This window comes from Xyrauchen texanus, chromosome 34, assembly GCF_025860055.1.
Source record: "Xyrauchen texanus isolate HMW12.3.18 chromosome 34, RBS_HiC_50CHRs, whole genome shotgun sequence".
Lineage (NCBI taxonomy): Eukaryota > Metazoa > Chordata > Actinopteri > Cypriniformes > Catostomidae > Xyrauchen > Xyrauchen texanus.
This window is the reverse complement of record NC_068309.1, coordinates 12,232,740-12,257,665: the sequence shown is the minus strand read 5'-3', so window position 1 is coordinate 12,257,665 and position 24,926 is coordinate 12,232,740. Positions and strand designations below refer to the sequence as shown.

Below are 24,926 nucleotides of genomic sequence, written 5' to 3'. Positions count from 1 at the left end.
CATAAAGGGATGGACATGGTCAGAAACAATGCTCAGGTAGGCCGTGGCATTTAAACGATGCCCAATTGGCACTAAGGGGCCTAAAGTGTGCTAAGAAAACATCCCCCACACCATTACACCACCACCACCAGCCTGCACAGTGGTAACAAGGCATGATGGATCCATGTTCTCATTCTGTTTACGCCAAATTCTGACTCTACCATCTGAATGTCTCAACAGAAATCGAGACTCATCAGACCAGGCAACATTTTTCCAGTCTTCAACTGTCCAATTTTGGTGAGCTCTTGCAAATTGTAGCCTCTTTTTCCTATTTGTAGTGGAGATGAGTGGTACCCGGTGGGGTCTTCTGCTGTTGTAGCCCATCCGCCTCAAGGTTGTGCGTGTTGTGGCTTCACAAATGCTTTGCTGCATACCTCGGTTGTAACGAGTGGTTATTTCAGGCAAAGTTGCTCTTCTATCAGCTTGAATCAATCGGCCCATTCTCCTCTGACCTCTAGCATCAACAAGGCATTTTCAGCCCACAGGACTGCCGCGATACTGGATGTTTTTCCCTTTTCACACCATTCTTTGTAAACCCTAGAAATGGTTGTGCGTGAAAATCCCAGTAACTGAGCAGATTGTGAAATACTCAGACTGGCCCGTCTGGCACCAACAACCATGCCACGCTCAAAATTGCTTAAATCACCTTTCTTTCCCATTCTGACATTCAGTTTGGAGTTCAGGAGATTGTCTTGACCAGGACCACACCCCTAAATGCATTGAAACAACTGCCACGTGATTGGTTGATTAGATAATTGCATTAATGAGAAATTGAACAGGTGTTCCTAATAATCCTTTAGGTAAGTGTGTGTGTGTATATATATATATATATATATATATATATATATATATCAAGATATCATATATATATATATATATCAAGATATCATATATATATTTATATATATATCAAGATATCTACAGTGGACTTCTGCCTTGAATGCAGTAGAACATATCTTCTGCTTATAAATCTTGTTGTTTTGTAAGTCTCTTGTAGAAATGGAGTATAGTTCCCCCTTCAACTTTCCTTCTCCTGGTGTTTGGTTCTGCCAATTTTTCCATGTCCTTTTATTTTTATAACTTTATTTGTTTGTTTTTTTTATACCCTCTGGCATGGGTTTTTATACCCATTTTTGCATTGCCTTCAAATTCCAACAGACTGCCTTAAAAACATAAAAAGAGAACGACAGGCATTATCTCCTTTTTTGGGGTCTGAAGGGTAAGACATATTTGCATGTCTTGTAGACACACATAAACGTAGTTCAGTTAGAATGCTCCAAATTACATTAATATCACATTTTCTGAATTAGGCATGTTTTTTTTTGTAATCAAAGGAATACTAAGTATTTTTAGATGATTAGGTTTTACTAAGCCGTTGGGGTCTGGAGGCGGTTAAATGAAAGCTGTAATAATCATCTTGTTTTTTTGGCAGAAGTAAGCATGCTACTCATGCCAGTGACTGAAAAATGCCATTAAGCGACCAGTATCTCTGCTACGACAGTGGCACTTAGAGGCAATCTGCACATTTCTAGCAGCATGCCATATCCCCCTTGTTTTTTTAAAATGCGGATGACAAGAAAAAGTTGCCGAAAAAGTTGCCGAAATCCACTAGCTCCCAGAGACTGTATGAGGAGGAAGAAACTTTATGGTGGCTGTAGGAAAGTCCCACCTTTCAATTTAAAGAACCAATCATCTTAATGATAAATCCATTATAGTTTTTAATGCTTTAGAATGCATTGTGAAGGCAACAATGGAGCAAAGGGAGTAATCAAACGCGCTCCTCTAAACAGTCCTCTCTGTATCAATAAGTAGCACTGGAAAATCCAAATAATCTAAGTGAATCTGTTCTTTCAGACGGTTTATGCAAATGTGAGCACTTGCACAGCCTTAAAACCCCCTGAAATAAAAATGTAAGTGTTACTGCTTTTAGTCCATATCTGTTATATTTAAGGTCATTGTGACAGGGCGGAGGGCAGGGCCAGGTCGTGATTCTACACACCCGGCCCCTTATCAGGCTAATCAAGCCTCCGAGAGGGATAAAGGCCGACTGCAGAGGGTGGTGAGAGAGAGAGAGAGAGAGAGAGAGAGAGAGAGCGAGCAAGCAAGCGTCTATAGGCAGCTTTCTGTCATATGTGTGTTTGTGTCATTAATAATTTAAATGTCTTTAAAACTCAGTCCCTGTTCCTTCTCCACCTTATCTTTCTATACCTGTCCTCTGTTTTTCGTCTTTTTAACCCATCTTAATGCCTGTCATCTAACTTTATAGACAAGTTAGCTCTGCGCTCGGAAGCTATTGTTCTTGATTTGTGCCTGCATCCCTTTGCGGGCTTAGCCGTACTCCTGCTTGCCTTTGAAGAGGTGAAAGAGCCAAAGAGCGCTTTAGTCGCCTCGTTTCTTTGTTTGCTTCCTTTTATTGTGTGCTCCTCTGGGGAAGTAAGTTATTTCTACTTCTTTTTGTGTCCTTTTTTTATATCCAGTGTTGTAGCTCTCTTTGCTCGGATGAGGAGGAGAATGCTATTGTTGGGTGGCAGTAGATTCGTGGGATCACAGGGTTGTTCGCGGGTTTTGCGCTTCTGACTTAAGTGAAAATAATCAAGCTGTACACAAGGCCTCCAGCAGCTCATTTAGACTGATTAGTTAAGAGAACAGGGGCAGCATCTCTAGGACCCTATTTCCACAGAAATGGTGCTCACACGAACCACTCTCAGAATTAGGGCGCGATTCCACTGACTTGAGAGCAAGCTATGACATAAACTAGCTATATTACTGCACAGCCTGTGCAGAAATAAACATGGCACATCTCAGCCTTTCTTTACAAGTCTATTGAGTTTTGATAAGTTATTTTACATCTGAAGTAATTTGGCTCAGCATCTTTATGCTATCTCAAACTCTTTTTAAATCTATTCTTTAAATGAAAAGTTCAATTAAAACACCATCGACAAACATGATCCAACTCCCCTGCCTCTGATGTTAGTGGTTTCTGGTTTTAGACCAGCATGTTTAAAGGGATTAGGGGTTTTTGTAGTCAACTAGTCGAGCCATTAGCCGAGTCAAATTCAACTAATCGTGACATCATTCCACCCTCAAACCACTGCAAACCTGCCGTATCACGTTCTTGAAGGAGCGAACTGAATCCAAGTTGGATGTTCCAACACACAAATTTGACAATCGGGATGTATTCCATCAGGTCATCAGACTCCAACTTGAAGCTCTTTTCTGACTGTCACCGAATAATGTTATTGAAGGAGAGAACAACATACAGGTTAGTATAACGCTAGTATTTCACTTATATTTAAAGGACAATTTGCATATATTGCAGGTAGCTGTTGCATTTGAATCACATTTGTCAGTGTAGCCTTTGGAATGTTTTGAACATTATGAGTGTTGATACAATGTTATGTGCCTGTGCAATACCAATATGGAGAATGAGTCTGAAAGGACATCACGGCCTATATTTGAGCCACTGCTTCTTTTCAGTGCTGACCCACTGGGCTTCATACCTGCCATATTACCTACAAACATGTTTTATAAATCACATGATGAAAAGTACCTAAGGGCAGTGGTGACTCAGTGGTTGAGGCTCAGGGTTACTGACCAGAAGGACAGGGGTTCAAGCCCCAGCACCACCAAGATGCCACTGTTGGGCCCTTGAGCAAGGCCCTTAACCCTATCTGCTCCAGGGGCGCCGTATCATGGCTGACACTGCACTCTGACCCCAGCTTAGCTGGGATATGTGGAAACTAATACATTTCACTGTATATATGCAAAAATAAAACTGTGTGTATAATGTGTGACCACAATAAAGGATGATTCTTATTCTTCTTGTTAGCCTTAGTCACCATTCACATTCACTGTATAGAAAAATAAGTTAAATAAATCACCAGGTCCTTCAAAGAAGATTTTTCCAGTAGGTGTTATTTTCGGTTTCTCTATTGTTTTATATATATATATAAAAAAATTCTTCATGTTTTTTTTTTAGTCCATGGTTGTTCCCTGTGGTGCTGGATCTACTTTTGACTGCAGTAAGAAGCCTACTTTTTGTCAATTCTATTTTTGTCACACTTCAAAGTTCTCTTTAGCACCTGCACTTTTAAGAGTTGTCAGTACAAAAAAGATGTTCTCCAAATAAAAACTGTTCTGTCTACTTGTACTTGATTTAACAACTTGACTGCTTTCAGTCAGATACTCAGGGATAATTTAGAGGCTGTAATGTACACTAGATCTATTTCTGGGCTTTGATGTGCACAGAGGGACCGCATCAGTGTAAACTTGACAATCAAGGTTTTTGAGCATCCCGCCAAGCCCGACATAGCAACATTGGCTAAATAAATAGCATTACTATTAGTTTGTACCACCAAAGGAAAATGGGGAGAGTATTCGGAAATCTCTTTGAAAGTAGTCATTTTTGCAATTCCGTTTGGTGATCTTAGTCGCACAGGAATGAACACATTTCTCCTGTAAATTTTGGTAGTAAAACCAAAAAGCACGGAAGGACAAACATGTGAAAACAGCCTGAGATGTAGTATATTATGCAAAGTGTGAAATGTTATATGGAAATAGTCTGATTTATTTATAAAATGAAGTTAAATGACATTCCACACTTTAAAGAGTTCTGGAAGTGCTACGTGTATGCGATTATGAGTGCATGATCTTTTATTCGAAATTATGTGAGAATCATAATTCCCTTGGCATCATGATCTCTCTTTTATCCTTCCCGAGTGACACCTACCATTTCACTTTTGAATTACAGCATATTAACTCTCGTTTAGTCGCATTGCTTTATCCTGCTTAACTCCGCACCTACACAAGGATAGCATAAATGAAGTGTGCGCCAAATGCTAATGAAAAGCTCATCATGTTTTGCTATTATGCAGCTTCCACATGCCATGGTCCATCAGCATGCATGTCTTCTGCTGACTTTACTCATAAACAGGATTAAGGGATTACCGCCTTCATTTGAAAGGATGAAGACATTCACTATAGCACCATCTCTACAGGGGAGAACGTGTTCAAAAAAAGCCAAGGCTGAAGACGAAATGTTGCCCAGTAGGGGAGACTCTATAACAACCCCTATTTGTTATTAATGTTCATTTGATATTAATTTGATGATGTAAGTTGACAACAAAGGTCTTTAGCGATGGATTCTCTGCAAAGAGCAAAGTGCATTGGGAATTACGTCAGTAACACATAATCAAATGTTCCTCCACATAGAGCATTATCCCTGCTGCTTAATCTAGACAACTTTACTTAGAAGATAACACATTTATGTATAGAAGAATTAGGGATAGTTTACCCAAAAATGAAAATTCTCTTCAGAATTCTGTTGTTTCAAACCTGTAGGACTTTTTCTTCCATGGTACACAAAAGGAGATGTTAGGCAGAGTGTTCACATCACAATTTAAAAGAGAAAAAGATGCAATGAAGGTAAATGGTGACTGAGGCTAACATTCTGTCTAATGTGTTCCACAGAGGGGAAAAGGTAATTCAGGTTTGCAACTGAAAATTTTTCTTTTCAAACCAGTTTACTGCACAATCAATTTTGTATTGGCCGGTGAAACAGATAGCCCCTCCCCCAATTTTGCACCATTAGTTGAGCAGAAGGTGCTATTTCAGGCTGCACAGGATGCTCAAGCAAGCATAGCATTGAAGTTCTCAATTTTAAAGCAAAGGAAACAGGTGGAAATAAACTGTTCAGGAAAGCTCTTGTAATTCTGAGCAGTTTTCTTTTAAAGGTGGGAGTAGATGGTGAATTGAAACATTCTCTGTGTCCCCCACATAGTGTGTTTCTTCACTTTATTATCAAGTGTACGGTCACAGATCCAATCTCTCGCTTTAATTCCATCATCATCTCTTTCATCTTTGGGAGAGAGATGCTTAAATGGGTTTAATGGCCTCCTGACCCTTCATCTTACTCTGGGCTGCATTGAGGATCTACAGACAATTCTGTAATAGAGCTGTAAAATATTGAAAACTATCATTAAGGACACTAAACTTTCAGTATTTGCTTCTGTAGTCCCTCTCCTCTTTTTTATTTATTTATTTATTTTTATACACAGTTTTTTCCCCTCTCTATATCTTGTCCTCACACTCTTAGTCGTTTTTTCTTGTTACATAAAAAACTTGACAGGGAGATTATATGGGATTATCACAGCAAGTGAGATTCTCTGAATTATTAGAAGCTGTGCTTATTAACGCACAGCAGTGTGAAATATTCATTAGGGTTGCTTGCTACAGCAAAATAATGCTCATAGATTTGAACAAAACCCAACCTTTATTATTTTTCAGCGCATAACTCATCCCACACATTTGTGCTACAGTCATAAATGGTACCTCAAATCATGCAGCTTGTTTAGAAAAGGTGTGTTATTACTTGTCTAAGCAGTCTGCTTTATTTTCCCTGCAAAACCCATTTTAAATCCCATATCTTAGGACCAGAATATCATAGAGACATTGGCTAGTAAGCAACACCCTAGAAACCATACAGCGTATGCTAACAACCACTTAGGCTATGTTTTTTTTTTTGTTGCCCTATCTGAAAATGTTCAGGTTTTTTTGTAGTCTGAACAGGACAAAAACACTTTTTTTTACAAGCCTGATCCAAACCATATTCGTAGGTTTAAAAAAAACAAAAAAATAATATTTTTGGAAATGCATCTTAGTTTGAATGGTCATATTGGATTTCATGTTTTTCATTAATTATTTGTTGTTCGTTGTTTACGATGGTTTGTTTTGTCAGTTGTTGCGACGTGAAGACGTACTGTGTTCCAAATGGCATAAATGATGGCTTCACAGGACACTTTGTAGGGGAAACAATAATCATGGCCATGCTGTAGGATTGTTACAAGAGAATTCAGAATGACTTTTTTTTTTTTTACACCTTTCAGCCCTCCGTGAGTTGGAAGGTAAAATCTATGAAGGGAATAGTGTATAGGGATGATCACTTCTGAATGGCATTGAGATGCACTAAGGTGTGGTAGTGCAGACCAGCTGCAAGCCACAACAATGCAATAAGGTATTGAATGTCTCACACGAATACGGGATGCTTGAAGCATTTTGAGCACTTCAATACAGGATGGGAGTCCCCTTTAAGCATCTTGCTGTCCAAACATTTTAGCATGCTTTTAATACGGGACATTTCACTGCCTTCTAAAAGGCAGGTCATTAGGTGACCTGTATTGGCCATAGTAATTTAGACGTACACCCTAGACTGAAAAAAATATGTTTTGTTTTGTTAATTACTTTTAATAATTTATTAATTTTACTATTCCATTTACCCAAGGAAATACCTAGTAATAATAGTTTAATACAAGCAATACGCTTTTTTCCTGCACATTTTATATCAGTTTTACAAGTTCATATAAGATCCAGCTGCCAGCTCAGAAACATTTTACAAAGGGCTGAAAGAAATCCTTTATCATGGGTTAAGATAATTTTGCAAAGTAACATTAAATTTGTTGTTTTGTAATAAAAATGTGACCAAGATTCACGTTATCATGTGGTGCACATTTTGAATCTTGAGTATTTCTTATGGAATTCAAATTGAGCAAAGCCAGATATATTGACAGATGAGATGCTTTTTACTCTCGCAGGTTAGACATGACTATTTTAATGCATGTTTATCATATTATGGATTTCTGAATCTGATAATATTTCAGTTTTCTCATGCATTCTACTCATGTTGGTCCTGCTGTTAAAAAAATCACAGAAAGTTGCCAATATCTCACTGAGGCTCAGGTATGCATTTCATATCAACAATAAAGGAATCATTGATCTGCCACTGTTGGACTGGGACACAAAGATAGACTCGCATACAAAACCTTACAACATCTTAGCAACGGTGTAGCTCGTTAGAAAAATAAAAACTAATATTTACCATTCAGCTGACTCAAACAACAAAATCAAATACAAACATTTGGGTTAATTAAAAGCTCATTAGTTGGAAAAAGGTTTTCATCATTAATGTGTGGAGCTTTCACCAGCCTACCGTTGCATATGCTCCGAACTGTGTTGAGGTGGTTTTAAAGATGTTTAAGTGTGTAATTTGCTGGCAGATGGTTGATAAATATGAGCATCATCTCTGCATTGCTCTCACGCAGCACGACCATGAAGGAGCCTGACGTGTATTTCTGCACAGCGGAACGTTCCGAGATTATACTAGTCCATCAGCACAGCTCCAAGTGTGACACTCAAGCCCTGCGTCACATCTTAATAGAGCTCAGGCTATACACACACATAGCAAATGGCTCTTCTCATCTTCGCTTGTACTGTTCTGGGAACTTTGAGTGGCCACATATATTCGGGCCCAAAGCTAGTCCATTAAAGTACTGGCAAGTTCCTGAGAAACCCTTTGTCTGTAAAACTGAGAGTTTAGGAATTTCATCCTATACCCGTGTCTATCAAGTAAGTCTCTTTTCTATCTTTCCGGCCTCACAGGGTTCCCTGCTCTTCAGCGATGGGGGGGACAGTGAAGCCAACTTCTCTTCTGACAAGCAGCAGGACGAGGGCAAGCTCATTAAAGGTAAGGCAGCTCTGCGCACCATGAGACAGAAATGCCCCCCATCGCCCAACTCTGGAATGTTGTTGTCAGCCACACCGAAATTTCAAGCTGTTCTCACTCACCCATACAATGACGCTATTCCATGTCTCTCCAGTCTACGATGTTGTGCTCGGACTGTTTCACCCACTCCATATGTGAATTATAAGTACTTCCCTACTATATTGTATGCAAAAAGCTGTATATCAGAATTTGTTTTATGTCCTTTAATGAAGTATACATGAAAGAGTAGGCGAACAATACCCTAATGACCTACTGCATCTGCTTGGATTTTTAAGTGTGTAACTAATGGACACTTTGCGATCCTCTAAATCCATGGGAGATAAGGACACATCAGTTTTGAAAAGTTGAATTAAAAAAAATGGCAGAGAACGGGCAGCTTTAATTGCTGTACTCAAGGATTTTTGTCCGGGAAAGTATTTCTACAATACATCTATATACCTAAAGTACATACCTAATTAACAGACGATAAGTAAGTTCTTCATTGAATTCAGTACATACTCTGTAAGTATGCAGCTCTGGAGTGTTAAAACGGAGAGTGGACAACATCATTCTTACCCTGTCTCACTGCTCATGTTAATCGTTTTAATGCATGATGAGCTAGTGGGCCTGACTTTGACCGTACTGACTGTCACCACTAAGTAAATTTGTGTTAAGTGAATAAGGGTAACAACAATTGCCAAATAAAATGTTATAATACGTGTCTATCATACGTTCACTTCCCAGCATCCTTCGCGCCCATCTGCTTCGCAATAAAGTCCAAAGAAAATGACATGATGCCCCTGGAGAAGAACCGCGTGAGGCTGGACGATGATTCAGATGAGGATGTGACGAAAGAGGATGGGGCAGATTTAGCGACGGGATTGGTTGAAGCTGCCAGAGAGCCTCATCCTCAAATACCTGAGCAGAGGAAACCGGTGCTCTCACAGGAGGAGCTAGAAGCAAAACAAGGTACTTTAGGATTTTAAAGGCACTAGACCAGGGGTCAGCATGTGTGCAAAATAGTGCAATTTTTCTATTTTGCATTTTTTTATTTTAATCATTTATTTTTCATTACAAATGATATTATCAGCATATGATTTTGAGTGAAAACCTGATGATTATGATATAATCATGATCCTGCGTGTGAATTTTCAAAAAGCATCTTGTAAATAAAGAAAACCTGTCCTTTTGTACAAAATGTCAACACAGTTAATGTCACAAATTTGAGGTCTCTGCGGTAACGCACTCAACAAGCCACGTGATAAGATGCACGGATTGCCACTACATGGACTTAGAGAGGGAATTGGACATACCAGATTGGGTAGAAAAGGGGGGAGGGGATCACACATTTTCTTATTTGATGACTAATCACGAAATTGTGTGGAACCTTAAATATTTCTTATATTGTGTCATAATTAAAGAAAAAAAAATCATGCAGAGGGGTAATCCCTGGCATGCAAGCAATAGCGAGAGAGTAGCAGGCTATTTTATTTATAAGTAGTTTTTCGCACCTGCATTCCAATCTACAACTAGATGTAATCCTACCTCGTGATTATGCAGCGTGTTTTCATCAGCTGAATGGGAGTGTGACGAGACTCGCGCTGCACTTGCAAGCCATTCACGCATCACAAGCCGATAAACTATTTAGCCCTTTTCGGTGAATCGCACCTGCAAAATCCTAAAACTTTATTTACAGGTTTAATTTATATTTTGATCATGGTTGAGTGTGATCATGGTTTAAGGAGGGAGCACCTGTTTGCTGTGTTGGAACTCTCAAGGATTAATTGTGGTGTTTTCCATTTTAGATCACGTGTTGTTCTGAAAGCACATGCATGTGCACGTGCGTCGTTAAAAATTCAATAGTTGTTGCTAGGGTGTTCTGAGTGGTTGCTAGGGCATTGCAGTAAGGTTGCCAAGTCAAAAGAGCCCATCCCCAAGTCTATGTTATTTTGGACCTTAGATATGACACAAGTCCCTTCTTCGATATAAGTCTATGATATTGTTTCATTTACTTTATCATTTTCCAGATTGCTTAGAAAAGTAATAGCACATCTCTTCTCAACAAGACACATGGTTTGATGTGTCAATCATTTCTTAAGAAAAAACGGTGCTAGATAAATTGCACACCAAAGTTTAAATTGGGTTACAAGTTTTTTTGTATCCCTAGAGTACATATGAACAATCATAAGCACCAGTAAGACTAATGATTAATTCCTTTGCCTTAATTGTTGCAGCCTAGATGTAACTTCTCTCTGGCTGCCAGCATCGATGCCAACCATCTTTTATTTTAATAAGAAAAAGAATATTGAGAAAGAAACTGCAGTTTATCATGATCGCATTAAGCCAAGACTTTCCTTTAAAGAGAATTTGTCTCTGCTTTTGGAGCTTCCTCGCTGTTCTTTCGACCCTGAGCAAGTCTTAAAATAGTGAGCTGATCTGATCACTGTCACATCACAATGACTGGCAGTGAATTAAATGACTCCAGTAGGGGTGGTCAAGCTCTGTAATGTAATTGATCTGTCCATATGGACCATCCTCACCATGCAGCAGGAACTGACCTATATAATGAATATAGTGTGTTAATATGGGAGTGTTTCACATGGTTTAAATGAGAAGGATACCTCTCAATCAAAGATATTAGCACACAGTTTACAGGAAATGAACCCATTAGTGAGTGTGCAGATGTGAATGCAAGCAAGTAAATGTGCTTGAGTCTAAAAACAGACTAGGGCCTGTATTTTCGGAAAACTTTATGCCCCACTTTATATTATTATAGTGCTTGCAAGGTGAGCACTATTTTGAAAATGTTTAATAATTTTTCTTCTCCACACCTTTCTGCAATTAATTAAATCCAAACCGCTTAACATATAGACTCCTTTCAAGCTTTGTTTTATAGATAATTTCTGCTAAAAAAAATGTGCGTGTCTGTGTGTGTATATATATATATATATAGTTTTTAATATATTTTTATATATTATCATATTGTCAGCTTTTATACTGAGCATTTGGGCTGGATATTATGGCTACAAAAATATATCTTGATATTTTTCAGCCAGTAGACAATATTCAATCTCTATAATTATGTGTTTGCTCTGAAATGGAGAGAGGAACCATAATTTCATCCATTGCAGCCAAGTAGATTCAGTACTTTTATGGCATTAAATACATTTCTATTTAAAAATAATGAAGGCATGTTTCTCACAGTTTTTCCACTAACAGACCACACAGCCTTTTTTGGTTTAATAATTAGGCATGTGCACAAGTAATAAGCACCAGATAATTGACTATTAAAAATACTTCTTGAATATCCCAAATTGATTTTCATTTTGCATATTTGCCTGCAATGCTAAATTATACTGTACTGTCCCTTTAAATGTCACACCGAATCTCACAGTTACAACTGAGTCGTTAATGCATTGAGAATTGTAATGTGACGTAACTATAATTAAATTAATGGAAAATAAAACACAATTATTGTAGAAGTTAGCTTATTTGTGACCCATTCTTAGTAACTTTTGTGAATAAAACAAATATAAATTTCATGTATGTGTCATTCCTGTTATTTTTAACTTTCGTTATAATTTACTCATAATCGATTACTTTTTTTTTTTTTTTTAGGTATGTGTACTCTACTACAACAGTTTTCAGTAATTCCCATCCCTATTAATAATCACATATAACCATATCACCATTTTAATAGTACTTTGATTACTTCTGCGGTCCTGAAGGATCATAATATGTGTCTATTTATGTGGTCCGTATGAGCCAATTAAAAGGCACATTAAAATCATCACAAGTTGACTTAATTTATTTTGTCAACAAAATCCTCAGGATTATATCGTGAATGTCGCCCAGCCCAAGTAAACATTAATGTGACAATGGCAAAGTGGCTTTAATGCAGCTTATCATTTACACAGTACCAAAACCTAAAATCTAAGCTTACCTAAAACTTTAATTGCTGTTCAAGGCGAACATGTTTCATTTTTTTAATTGTTTTCCTATGTTAACATGCATTAGATGGACGTTTTTGACCGTTGTGGTGTACATGACATTGTTTTTCAGCATCTCATGCAGAAGTGCCGCATTTTTTTCGACTTTGTATCATGTTAATAAGAACGTCAACTGAGACGTTCTCAAAATACTTGTGTTCTGCTCTGTTCATTGTGCTGCGTCTAGCTTTTTTTAGGACAAGGACATGTTTGATTTAAACAGCCCATAACATTGTTCTTTTCTGCCTGGCAAGCACTTTCTTTAAGGGATTGCAAATCTAGTAAATCTTTGTCGTTGTGACATGTTGTTTTAGTTAACAAGTGGGGCAAACAAGATGACATGTTGATTTTGCTGAGGATTTTGTGTTCACGTTTATAAGTGATTTTATTTAAATCATTTCACTTACACTTGATGGGTCAGACCTCTGCACGGCAGACACTCTGCCCAAGCACTGAACAGTAAAGCTCCTGGAACACAGAGGTAATTATAATAATAAGCCCAGATGCCCCGTGAAAGTTTACTGCACGGGGAAGTGAAATAAACTGCACTGCTGCAGAGAAGGCCTCACTCAGTGACAAACCAGCTTAGATTGCATGACTATCGACCTGTCTGGGGGAACATAATCTGTATTGATGGGCTGTTAAAAGATCACAGATGCGCTTTGTGATTATAAGAGGCCCCATTCAGCAAACACTCACTCTGTTTCTGTGTGTCCTTTTATTACCTTTGGTTTAAAGGACACATATTATGCCCCTTTTCACAAGATATAATTAAAATCTTTGGTGTCCTCCGGATGTGTCTGTGAAGTTTCAGCTCAAAATACCCTACAGATCATTTATTATACCATGTTGAAAATGCCAATTCTGGGGTGGGAATAAAAACAAGCTGTTTTGTGTGTGTGTCTTTAAATGCAAATGAGCTGGTGCTCCTCGCCCCGTATCCAGAATAGGGCAGAGTTTTGACATCTCTGCTTCGGATAACTAGACATCATAAGCAATATAACTAACAGCGAAAACATTGGTGTTCAGCCCTATATGTTTGAACCGGAGTCAGACACTGATGAGGGAAAGACTGTGTCAGAAGTAACAACTTTGGGAATGAACCAGTAAGATTCCAAACGGTTACTTGATAAATGTATTTATTTGTTATAGTTTTTTCAGCAGTTTTGCAACAATGGATGAGCAACACACACACACACACACAAATACTGTTACAACATTCGCTATGCGCTATAACGAAACAACACACACAAACAAACATGTCTGTCGGCAGTGTCTGTCAACAGTCGTGGGCAGGGCCTGTACAAAGTGACATCACTTTGTACAGAATCTGCGAATGGCTTGTTCTGAGACAGTGCTTATGATTAATGGGGGATTAAAAAAAGGACTGGGTGGATTTTTATCATTATAGGGTGGTTGTGTGCACAAACTGCCAACACACATTTATGTTCAAACACCATGTAAAACTGAATTTTGCATAATAGTTCCTCTTTAATAAACAGAGTGGAACATTAGGGTCCATGTGCCTGCTTGTGTGAGTTTTATTGGGTTAAGTCTCCGCCGTCCCGTGTGGTTATGTGTTGCGAAAAAGAAAGGGATAAATTATTTACACCCCTTGTGTATTTCACAGGGTTAACTTGTTTATGTTGCAAATTTAATTTCAAAAGCAAACCTCAGAAGGTAGCCATATTTTGTCAAAATGTTATTTATATCCTCCACTGCGCATTGACGTTTGAGTATACGGATGAGAAATTATGCGAGAGATTGGAGGGTTTGCATGAAAATAACAGAAAAGTGAAGAAGTTGTTCCTTTTAGACTCAACACAAGGACATAACAGGTGCTAAGTGAGCTGCATCAATACACTCTTCACTTTTAATGTATAGCAACATTATTGCAACTTTTCCATGTTGAGCTGACGAAGCTGCTGCATGCTACTGAAATCTGACAAAATCTCACCTGAAGACACAAATTTTTTCCCATTTCTTGCACTTCGTCTAGCTTTTTCAATGCAAGAACGGGTTCTGAATGCCCCTTAGTCTGCATCTTATCTAAAAGGGAACCTTATAAATGACATAGGCAGCAACTCCACGTGTCACACAAATAGTTCTACTCACGTGTTTATTCTTATGGCGTTTGACGTTCTGTCGTAATTGACTCGCTCTAATGTCGTTTCAAACCCGTATGAATTTCTATCTTCAGTGGAACACAATATGTAAAAAATGTTTTAAGAATATCCTGTCTGTTCTAGTCCATATAGTGAAAATGAAAGGAGATCAAATTTGGTGCCATTTATCTTAATTAATTTTTTGTTAGACACATAACATGATAGTCTATTTTAAGAGCTTTGTCAGAGTGGAAGATTATCAGTATATAATCAATTTCAGTCTGTTTATATTCTATTGTATATCTTCAGACTAAGAATATATTAGAATATAATGCGCATAAATCACGTGGACTACTTTTATGATACTTTAATATCATAGATATTAATATGATATGTTCTTTTAATCAATTGGAGCTTTACAGATGACATGGCATACATGTTTGGACCTTTTTTTCATTTTTTTAACTTCTAAATAGGCAGCTCACTAGGTTTTGGACAAGAGCTGTTATTTTTGACCACAAAGCTAGACTTCCCTTTCATTTCCAAAGGACATCTGCAATGGTTTAATGGAGTGACTGCTCTTCATTGTGGTTTGTCTGTGAGCTCTCTTTAAGACAAGGGCACAGTACCGTGCACTAACTAAGGATTAAATTAAATCGAAACGGGAAGCCAAGGCTGCAAGATTGTTTTTGTTTCAAGGCGGTGCAAATAACTCTTGATTGCTAAAACTCTTGCAAGGAGATGTGCTGATTGAGGAACAGCTCACACAAGTTTCTTTTCCAATTCTTTATTTTCCCTGTTGCTTTCTCTCACTGTAAAGCACTCTCTCTCTCTCTCTCTCTCTCTCTCTCTCTCTCTCTCTCTCTCTCTCTCTCGCACAGACATCCTATTGCGGCTTGTTTGTTCATGTCATATTCAAGGAGTAGTCTCTGTTCTCTCTACAGTTTTGTTTGTTGTATATGATTGTCTGTGGCAGGGGGCTATTTTTATTGAGGACACTGACAGGGCCCTCCTCTTGTTCTTGCATAATATAATGGCAATCTTTTGTCATAATTGTTCCCATGAACAAAACCTGAAAAAAATATATACGAAGACATTGCCTACTCAAGCTGAAGCTAAATTGAGATTCTGTCGACTGTCGACAATCTGTAGCCAGGCATCCTTTAACACCTTAGCAAAACAATGAAAGTCAGAAAGATGTGAAACATTAAACATGTAACTTCAGCTTTATGCAGCTTTTATGAGGTTTTATGGCTTACAAAGCCATGCAAGTTCTCAACGTCATGATAATCACAATCCATCAGAAACATTTTCCATTTGCTTGTTACCAACAAACACCCTTTCTCACTTAACCATAATGTTTTTAGTGACCACAGCATATGGTGTACTGTATATTATGGGTGGGCAGTATGACCAAAATCTTATATCTCATTATGAGTTTTTTTAAATCATGGTAACCGTTTATATCACAACTCAGTCATTTTTGCGGAAAATTCAACCCCTGAATGTTTTATATTACCTAACCATGTTGTATTGGCGAATTTATTGATCATCTAGTGACTTAAATAATTCAAATGTTATTTTATTGAGTCATAGCATTTGATTCAAAGCAGTTATTCATTATCCTCTTGATTTCCCTTTTTGGTTTGTTACTAGTAACACCTAAAAAAACCTTCTAGATCAAATAATTTTCCTAAAAATGTATGTCCGCATATAGTTGAAGTCTAGGTTGAAGTCATTACAACTCATTGAACTAATAACTAATAATATGTGAGCAATATATGTGAACATGTTTGTATTTTTGAGAAAATAATATTTATGCATGGTTTTTGAAATAAAACTAAAATTTTAAGTAATTGAAATAAGGCCATATTACACATACTAAACATTTGTCCACAAGACTTTTGAGAACTGCCATACAAAATTATGTGAAAACTATCCTGTTCACTACATACAAAACAATATAGTAATTGAACTTTTGTAAGACAATTTTAGTGTTGAAAGGTCATATGCAAGGAGGTGTGAACGATCATGAATATGGATTGTGATTCACATCTGAAGAGACAAAAGATGCCTCCCCTGGGCCTATCAATGAGGATGTGACAGAAAGAGAATGCATGTGAGGAGACTTAATGATCAAAATCAAGCTTTAAGTTAAAATAAGTAATCAGACTATACATTTTCTTTAATTAAAGACTTTACATAATTTTATAACTACACTACCATTTAATAGAAGTCTCTTCTGCTCAGCAAGAATGCATTTATTTGATCCAAAATACAGTAAAAACAGTGATATTTTTAACTATTTTTACAATTTAAAAGAACAGTTTTCTATTTGAATATATTGTAAAATGCAATTTGTGATCAAAGCTGAATTTTCAGCATCATTACTGCAGTCTTCAGTGTCACATGATCCTTCAGAAATCATTATAAGATGCTGATTTTCTAATATGGGTATATTTATAGTGCATTTTACTGATTTAACCTGAACACATATTTGAAAGCATAAGCTTTGTTGATGATATTGAGGCAGAATAAACGATAGATAAAATATAATCTAAACATTCATATTATTTTTACATCATACAGCATACAATTTAAATACCTGCTTTAGCAACAACAGCATTTAAATGTAACTACAATTTGCTTATTAGGAGTCATATTTCAAATTTCAATACACTGAATCCTGGCTGTCAAGTCTGGAAACTGTCCCACTAGTAAAATATGTACATGTTTATATAAAATAGCATGTCAGCTGATGAAAACTAAATGACTTACTTGTCTGAAATTGTATCCTCGGCTGGATCAAGTCTCTCTTCAAAATACAAACGTTCATCAGAGTCCCGCTCTTCTTCTGATGAAAATGTTAACTCTTTCAGTAGTTTCCTCACCTGTGTATCGTTACAAACATGCAGAAAAAACATTGAGTTGTGTTGTGTTTACATTAAACCTCACCGTCGGGGGCTTTACCATTTACATTGATCGTCTTAGCACATTAGCGTATGAATGGCGCACTCTGCTGGTGGGTGTGATCACATTAGCGTTAAGAAGAAACTATACATTGCTTTGTTTCATACAGATTACATTGCAGGAGAATATTTGTTTTAAATTTGAGTATTTTATTTAAAAGTAGACATTTTAAGCTTTCTTTAGACATATGTTTCATGTTTGTGTGATAAGTATTCGCGGAGTTTCAGTTAATTTTTGTGACGTGTTTCAGAAATATGCTCGTGAACACAGAGACGTCTGATAGCTCACCCGTTTTATTTTCTTTATTTTACAAAAGCACAAGGTTTTGTTGTTATTGTGAGTGTACATAAAAGTAGACTTTTTATAGTTTCTAATGATGTCTTACACTTATCTGTATACCCAAAAATGACGGAGTATTTTAAGTTGTTTCCGCTATAATGACGAAAATATCCAGCAGGATGCGCCGGCGCGTCCGTCGACCCCAGAGGGTTAAGAAGCTTGGAAAATTCCAGAAAATGATGTCAAACCTTTAAGCAATTAGATAATTCATTTCTGATAGGAGGTGTACTGAATTGGAAGTGTACCTGTGGATGTATTAAGACCTACCTTCAAACTCAGTGCCTTTTTGCTTGACATCATGGGGAAATCAAAAGAAATCAGCCAAGACTTCAGAAAAACAAGTCTGGTTCATCCTTGGGAGCAATTTCCAAATGCCTGCAGGGACCACATTCATCTGCCCAATCAATAGCAAAGGACATTGTGAAGATGCTGGAGGAAACAGGTAGACAAGTATCTATATCCACAGAAAAAACAAGTCCTAAATCAACATAACCTGAAAGGCTGCTTAGCAAGGAAGAAGCAACTGCTCCAAAACCGGCATAAAAAAGCCAGACTACAGTAAGAAAGTGTACATGGGGAGAAAGATCTTACTTTATGGAGAAATGCCCTCTGGTCTGATAAAAACAAAAATGTAACTGTTTGGCCATAATGACCATCGTTAAGTTTGGCTTGCAAGCCAAAAAACACCAGCCCAACTGCGAAGCATGGGGTGGCAGCATCATGTTGTGGGGGTGCTTTGTTGCAGGAGGAACTGGTCCACTTCACAAAATAGATGGCATCATGAGGAACAAAAATTATGTGGATATATTGAAAAAACATCTCAAGACATCAGCCAGGAAGTTTAAGCTCGGTCACAAATGGGTCTTCCAAATGGACAATAACCACAAGCATACCTTCAAAGTTGTGGCAAAATGGCTTAAAGACAACAAAGTCAAGGTATTGGAGTGGCCATCACAAAGCCCTGACCTCAGTTCAATAGAAAATTTGTGGGCATAACTGAAAAAGCGTGCGAGCAAGCAGGCCTACAAACCTGACTCAGTTACACCAGTTCTATCTGGAGGAATGGGCCAAAATTCCAGCAAATTATTGTGAGAAGCTTGTGGAAGGCTACTCAAAAGTTTAAAGGCAATGCTACCAAATACTAACAAAGTGTATTTAAACTTCTAATCTTCTGACCCACTGGGAATGCGATGAAAGAAATAAAAAATGAAATAAATAATTCTCTCTACTATTGTTCTGACAATTCACTTTATAAAGTAGTGATCCTATCTGACCTAAGATAGAGAATGTTTTCTACGATTAAATGTCAGGAATTGTGAAAAATGTAGTTTAAATGTATTTGGCTAAGGCTTATGTATACTTCTTACATCAACTGTATGTGGACAGTGGGACTAAGTTGTGAAATTTTAAATAATACCAGGCTATAGAAAGTTTATTTTTATTTTTTTATCATCAAGTTGTTTTATGTTTCTTGGAGTGTTGGTTATTCGTGTTTTTGAGACGTTACAGACATTACAGCTGATTTTCTGTAAAGCTGCTTTGGAACAATGTGAAAAGTGCAAATGAAAAACTATACAAATTAACATTATTTGTTTTGATTGTACTTTTATGTTACAATGTTTTTTTTTTTTTTCTTTCAAGTTTGGCAACACAATCTCTGTGTTCTCTTTTTGTACTGTCAAACAAACCAGAGATAGCCAGTGCTGAAGGTTTTATCAATCTGAAATTAGCATAATTCTGATACAAGTATCATTGGCCAGCATTGTCCAATTACTGCCAGCCATGTTAAAATTAAATTATACATTATAAATTCTGACTCCAAGTACTAATTACCATTGTCCCATGTCTGTTAACCATGTTGAGTTGTTCAAACATCATCTGCAGCCTGAAATTGAACTTTTAATAGGAAGTTTGGATTGAATGCACATAGCTTTTTAGGAAAGCTATAGGATGCTCCCTATTTAGTAAATGACTTAATTTCCAATGTGCTGTCTGACTGCACTGGTCTCCAAACTGTAAGAAATGCTCTGAATTTGCATCCTAACTCCATATAAAGCCTCTAAGATCAATTTGTTCTCAATATGAAAATGCACAGTATATATAGGATTTCTTATGAAAAACATGTGCTTTTGTACACACCAGTGTACATTGTGTTTAGCAGTGTGGTGTTTTTATGATAAATCAATGTAAAAACTTAATTCGGTTTCTTACCAGATGTAGTTTTTTGGCTCTTCTCCCTAAGACAAATTCTGCTGTGATTGGTGCCTTGTTGGCTCTGTACATCAAAAGTTTAACCCTTTACTGCCAGCCCAAAGTCTCCTGAACTCTGATCAGTTGGTTTAAATGAAATGAAATAAAATAATGCATTGTGTATAGCAAAGCCAAAATGCAATGTCCACGTGGATGAGTCATGTTTGAAGCTTTTGTTAAAGAGCTGATTTATGCACACTTGTTTGCAGAAGACTATAGTTTTGTTTTGCATCAAGTTTTTAATTTTGTAGATATACCACAGTATAACAGAGTTTTGCTGGTTGACACAATTCTACCTTTCCACATTCCTGCTTTTGCACAGTATATACTGTCGTACCGGCCAGCCACAGTGGATATAAAGACTAATGTGTGTTGGTTGTTATGTTTTTTCTGACTTTTCGTCCCCTCCCGCTTTGCAGCCAAACTGAAGCTGGAGGACCGGTTAGCTGCCGCAGCAAGAGAGAAACTGGCTCAGGCCTCCAAAGAGTCCAAAGAGAGGCAGCTCCAGGCCGAACGCAAGAGGAAAGCCGCCCTCTTTCTGCAGACCCTGCGAGGCCCTGAGGCTGAGGTCAAGCGAACTGAAGATAGAGCTGCTCCACCTGAGGTATGTGTATGTGTGCACGCATTATCCAAGCATTGACCCTATATCACCGCATACACCCAAATATGAAAATTTGGTCATAATTTACCCACTCACGTTACTACAAACCCATATGACTTTCTTTCTTCAAAAAGAAAAGTGGATAGGGACTCTAGGGGCTGTCAAGCTCCAAAAAGGACATAAAGGTACCATAAAAGCATCATGAAAGAAGTCCATGCTACTCAAGCACTATATTTGATGCCTTCTAAAGCCATATGGTAGATTTGTATATGAAATTGACTTAATTTGTCGCTGTTCAAGGAGAATCTTGCTTGACAGCCATGACACCGTTCACTTTGATTGTATGGAAAAGAGAAACTCCTTTTATCTTCCACAAAAAGGACAGAAAGCATTCGGATTTCGAAAGGCATGAGGGCGAGTAAATTCATTTTTGGGTAAACTATCGCTTTAATGCCATGTTTTAAAGTGCTTGATCCAGTTGAAATTTTCAACATTTTTGCTCTACACTACAGAATCATGCACCATGCTGTCACGCTTGTAGAGTTTTGTGTTTTTATTTAATCAGTTAGCATCATGTGAAGAGTCCTGCTCAATAACCTTACTCTGGTTTCCTTGAAATTTGTTAAGTCAAGTCCCCCGTAAAGAAAAACAGCTTAGTTTATCGATACATCGAGAGTCTTGTGGAAATGCTCATTACTTCAAAACGATTCCCGACAACAATTTTTCTGCATTCTCCCATGGAAGAAAGTGACTTTTGAAAGTGAAAATGATATGTTTAAAGACATTGTTTATCCACCTCCCAGTTGTATCTTTATGGACTAGTGGGAGGAGGAGTTCCTAATTAGTTGTACTGACAAAGCTGGGGTCTCCAATGTATCTGTTTGTGTTTGAAAAAGTTTGTTTGTGTATTTTGTGTCTGTGTTTGTACCCTTAAAGGAGCCCTGAGGAGTACTGAGCATCGATTTTCATCAAAGCTTAGACTGAGAATGTCAAAACAACAAAAAAAAGAGGATGTGTTGCAACTTTTACTTTATTTATGTACACCATGACACGTTTGCAAACACTGGTCAAATGTGCCCATTGAACATTACGAGAATGCGAGTTGAAAGTATAGTTCACCCAACAATGAAAATTCTATCATCATTTACTCATGTTTATATCATTCTAAACATTAATGACTTTCTTTCCAGAGGTGGGGGACTCGAGTTACATGACTTTAAGGACTTTTGACTTTTTTGACTAAATGAAGAAAATTACTTGAATTGACTGAGTTGAGAACCAGTGATTAGAGACTTGACTTGAACTGCATGACTCGAAAATGACTTGAATGTTTTTTTTTTTTTTTTTTATTATTGTTTTCAATAACTTTATATACACAGTAATATATAATTTATATAAATATTAATTAAATGTGTTTAAAAAAATATTGCGTCATCAATTAATTCAAATGGAAAAATGTAAGCCTGCCAGCACCACTGATCTGTATCTGCGCCAAAATGACAGATGATTGTCAAGTTCCCAAAATAATATCCTTTGGATATAAAGATTCTGAATTGAACCATGTGAATAAAAAAAGATTTTCCAGATGCACAATATGCAATGCAAAAATATCAGATACAACCACAACAACCTCGAATTTCATCAGACATTTCAAAAACGAAAGGAAAAAAGGTAACTAAATAATTTCGTTATCATTTCATTATCCAGAAAGATTAATATGTAAAATTACTGTTAAAAATTTCTGAGGGTTGTCAGTAAATTAAATTGATTCACGATTAAAGTTTGAAATTACCCGATATTTACTAATATATATATGTATAACGCATTACTGTTATACAATTCATATAAAAATAAAAAAATGAATGTAAAGATATATTTATAAGTTCATCTATTCAGAGCAAAAATAAATTCTTTTTATTTTAGTACTGTGGCTTGACTCTACTTGAAACTCATTAGGACTAGACTTGCTTGATTTGCCTGCACTGCACTTGACTAGAGAGTTGATGGTTAAGACTTGAGACTTGTTTGTGACTTGAACATGTGTGACTTGCTCCCACCTCTGTTTCTTCCGTTGAATATAAACAGCGCAATTTTAAAGAATGTTGCACTGACCACAGCCTGTCAAGCTCCAAAAATTAAAAAAATAATGACCCCATAACTTGCTACACCTCGTTCTCTACTTCTGTGACTTCCCTACGTCATTTGGGGCCCATTAATTCATGTAAATGACATTAATGCCTTCTCTATGTCATCACAACCTTGCCCCCGCTCACTAGTGCTTCAGTTAGTAAACTGAGAGAGAGCAGGACAAACAGGCCTAGTGTGGTCTCAATTTTCCTGGACACCAAAGGGCCCCCATCTGGACTATTTTTAATTATTTTTATATAAACATGCACTAGACAGATGTCTTAGACCACTGTCATGTATCTGGTGCAGCTTTTAAAGACTACGGTTTGTCGGACAAGACTGAGGATTGATTTTATTTCTTTGTAAAAGGGATTATGTTGATTAGGGCTGGGTATCGTTAAAATAATTTCGATACCGATACCAGTTCCTAAACAGTCCTCTATACCAGTTTTATGAAATCTATTTTAACAAGATTACAAACATTACACATTACCTCAAAAAAAAAACTTTGGTTTTATTTTTTCAGTTTGTTGACTTATTTTACAGACTCAAAGACTCATCTCCTGAGCCTTCTGGTCTCCTCATGCCAGGATCGGCAGGGGCAGAGGCTATAACATTAATGTGAAGAGGAAAAAAATTAAAACAAGAAAGTTAAACTGTTAATTCAGCCAAAGCTTAAGATCAGAACGGTTCAACAAGATAACTAGTTTAATGTGTGATAAACTTGATCAGTTACTGTCAACCTTAAAGCATTTTTATCATCAATTTAGCTAGCTATCTATAGCATTACATCCCAAAAATCTCTAACTTTACGCAGGTCCCAGTTTATAGGACTATGTCACCGCGCACAGAAACGTTAATTTAATAAGTACACAAGCATGTACCACTACAAGGTAGCCGATTTTGTTTGTTGGTTTGTTTCCTAAACACGAACCTTTCCTGTCGGTTATAGGGCCGCTGCATTCATCAGTAGTTTTGAAGGAAGCTTTGTGGCAGGACGCTGAGGCTTGAGGATGACTGCCCCAGCTCGGCCTTCTTGCAGTCAAAGACAGAGCAACTTTCTGCTCTTAAGTTTATTCCGTGCACTGTCAAGTGATTCATCAGATTTGTAGTTTTGCCGGTCTTGGCAGCTGCCAGCAATTATGTTGTCTCAAATATTACATTGCGCGCTGTTGGTGTCGAGCCTGGTAAATGTAGACACACTTTTGATCTTTTCCACGTCTTTTACATCTATGGGGGTTGAGATGCATACACACTACAACCTCACGTGTGAGTCGCTTCTCTGGGCGTAACCGGTGTAAACTAGTGTTTTTCCTTGATGCCTAAACACAGTGAATCACCGGCCCTTTTAGATTTGGGCACATCTAGTATGCTATATGCTTATCACTGACGTTGACAAGATTAACTCCTTAGGTATTAGGAAATTTGGTACCGAACGACAAGACATTTTTAGATGCAATTCGGTCTACCTAAAATGTATCGAAATTGATATCCAGCCCTAATGTTGATTGCATTCAGTTTATGATGTCATTACAACTATTGAGGTTGCTTGTTCTTAGCAGACCAGCTGATCACTCTAGGATTCTAGCATGCAACATCTTATACTTGCTCATCATTTATAAGGTAAATTGAGCTAAATTTTACCACAGCTTGTCAGCAAGCTAGTGCACTATTGTTAATGTACGCAGGTGGAACCCATGTCTTTTGTTTGCCTGGATACGAAATCTGTCATAAAAGATTTCAATTTGATTCCCAAATACACCTTTGATCAAAGGTGTATCAAAGTGATCAAAGAGACGTACAGTATGAGAGATACATACACCAGAGCTGCTCTCCTCACAGATGTAAAGGATAAATAAAATACAAGGGTAAAAGTCATCAAAAGTTTTTACGGAATCTGTGACAGTGTGAGAATCGCCAAAGACATCTAAAGCTCTTTCGCTCGTGCTTGTGAAAAATCAGTATTGTTA

At 37.3% G+C, this 24,926-nt stretch overlaps 1 protein-coding gene across 2 annotated transcripts in view; it reads left to right on the top strand.

The window, feature by feature from the left end:
- Positions 1-24,926, top strand: part of sfswap (splicing factor SWAP) — a 112,565-nt gene that overhangs the window by 48,111 nt on the left and 39,528 nt on the right. For both annotated transcript variants that reach the window (XM_052103905.1, XM_052103906.1), the window contains exons 11-13: positions 8,473-8,557; positions 9,320-9,544; positions 20,648-20,832. In XM_052103905.1, coding sequence (XP_051959865.1) covers positions 8,473-8,557; positions 9,320-9,544; positions 20,648-20,832 — 495 coding nt within the window. The remainder of the gene's footprint in view (positions 1-8,472; positions 8,558-9,319; positions 9,545-20,647; positions 20,833-24,926) is intronic.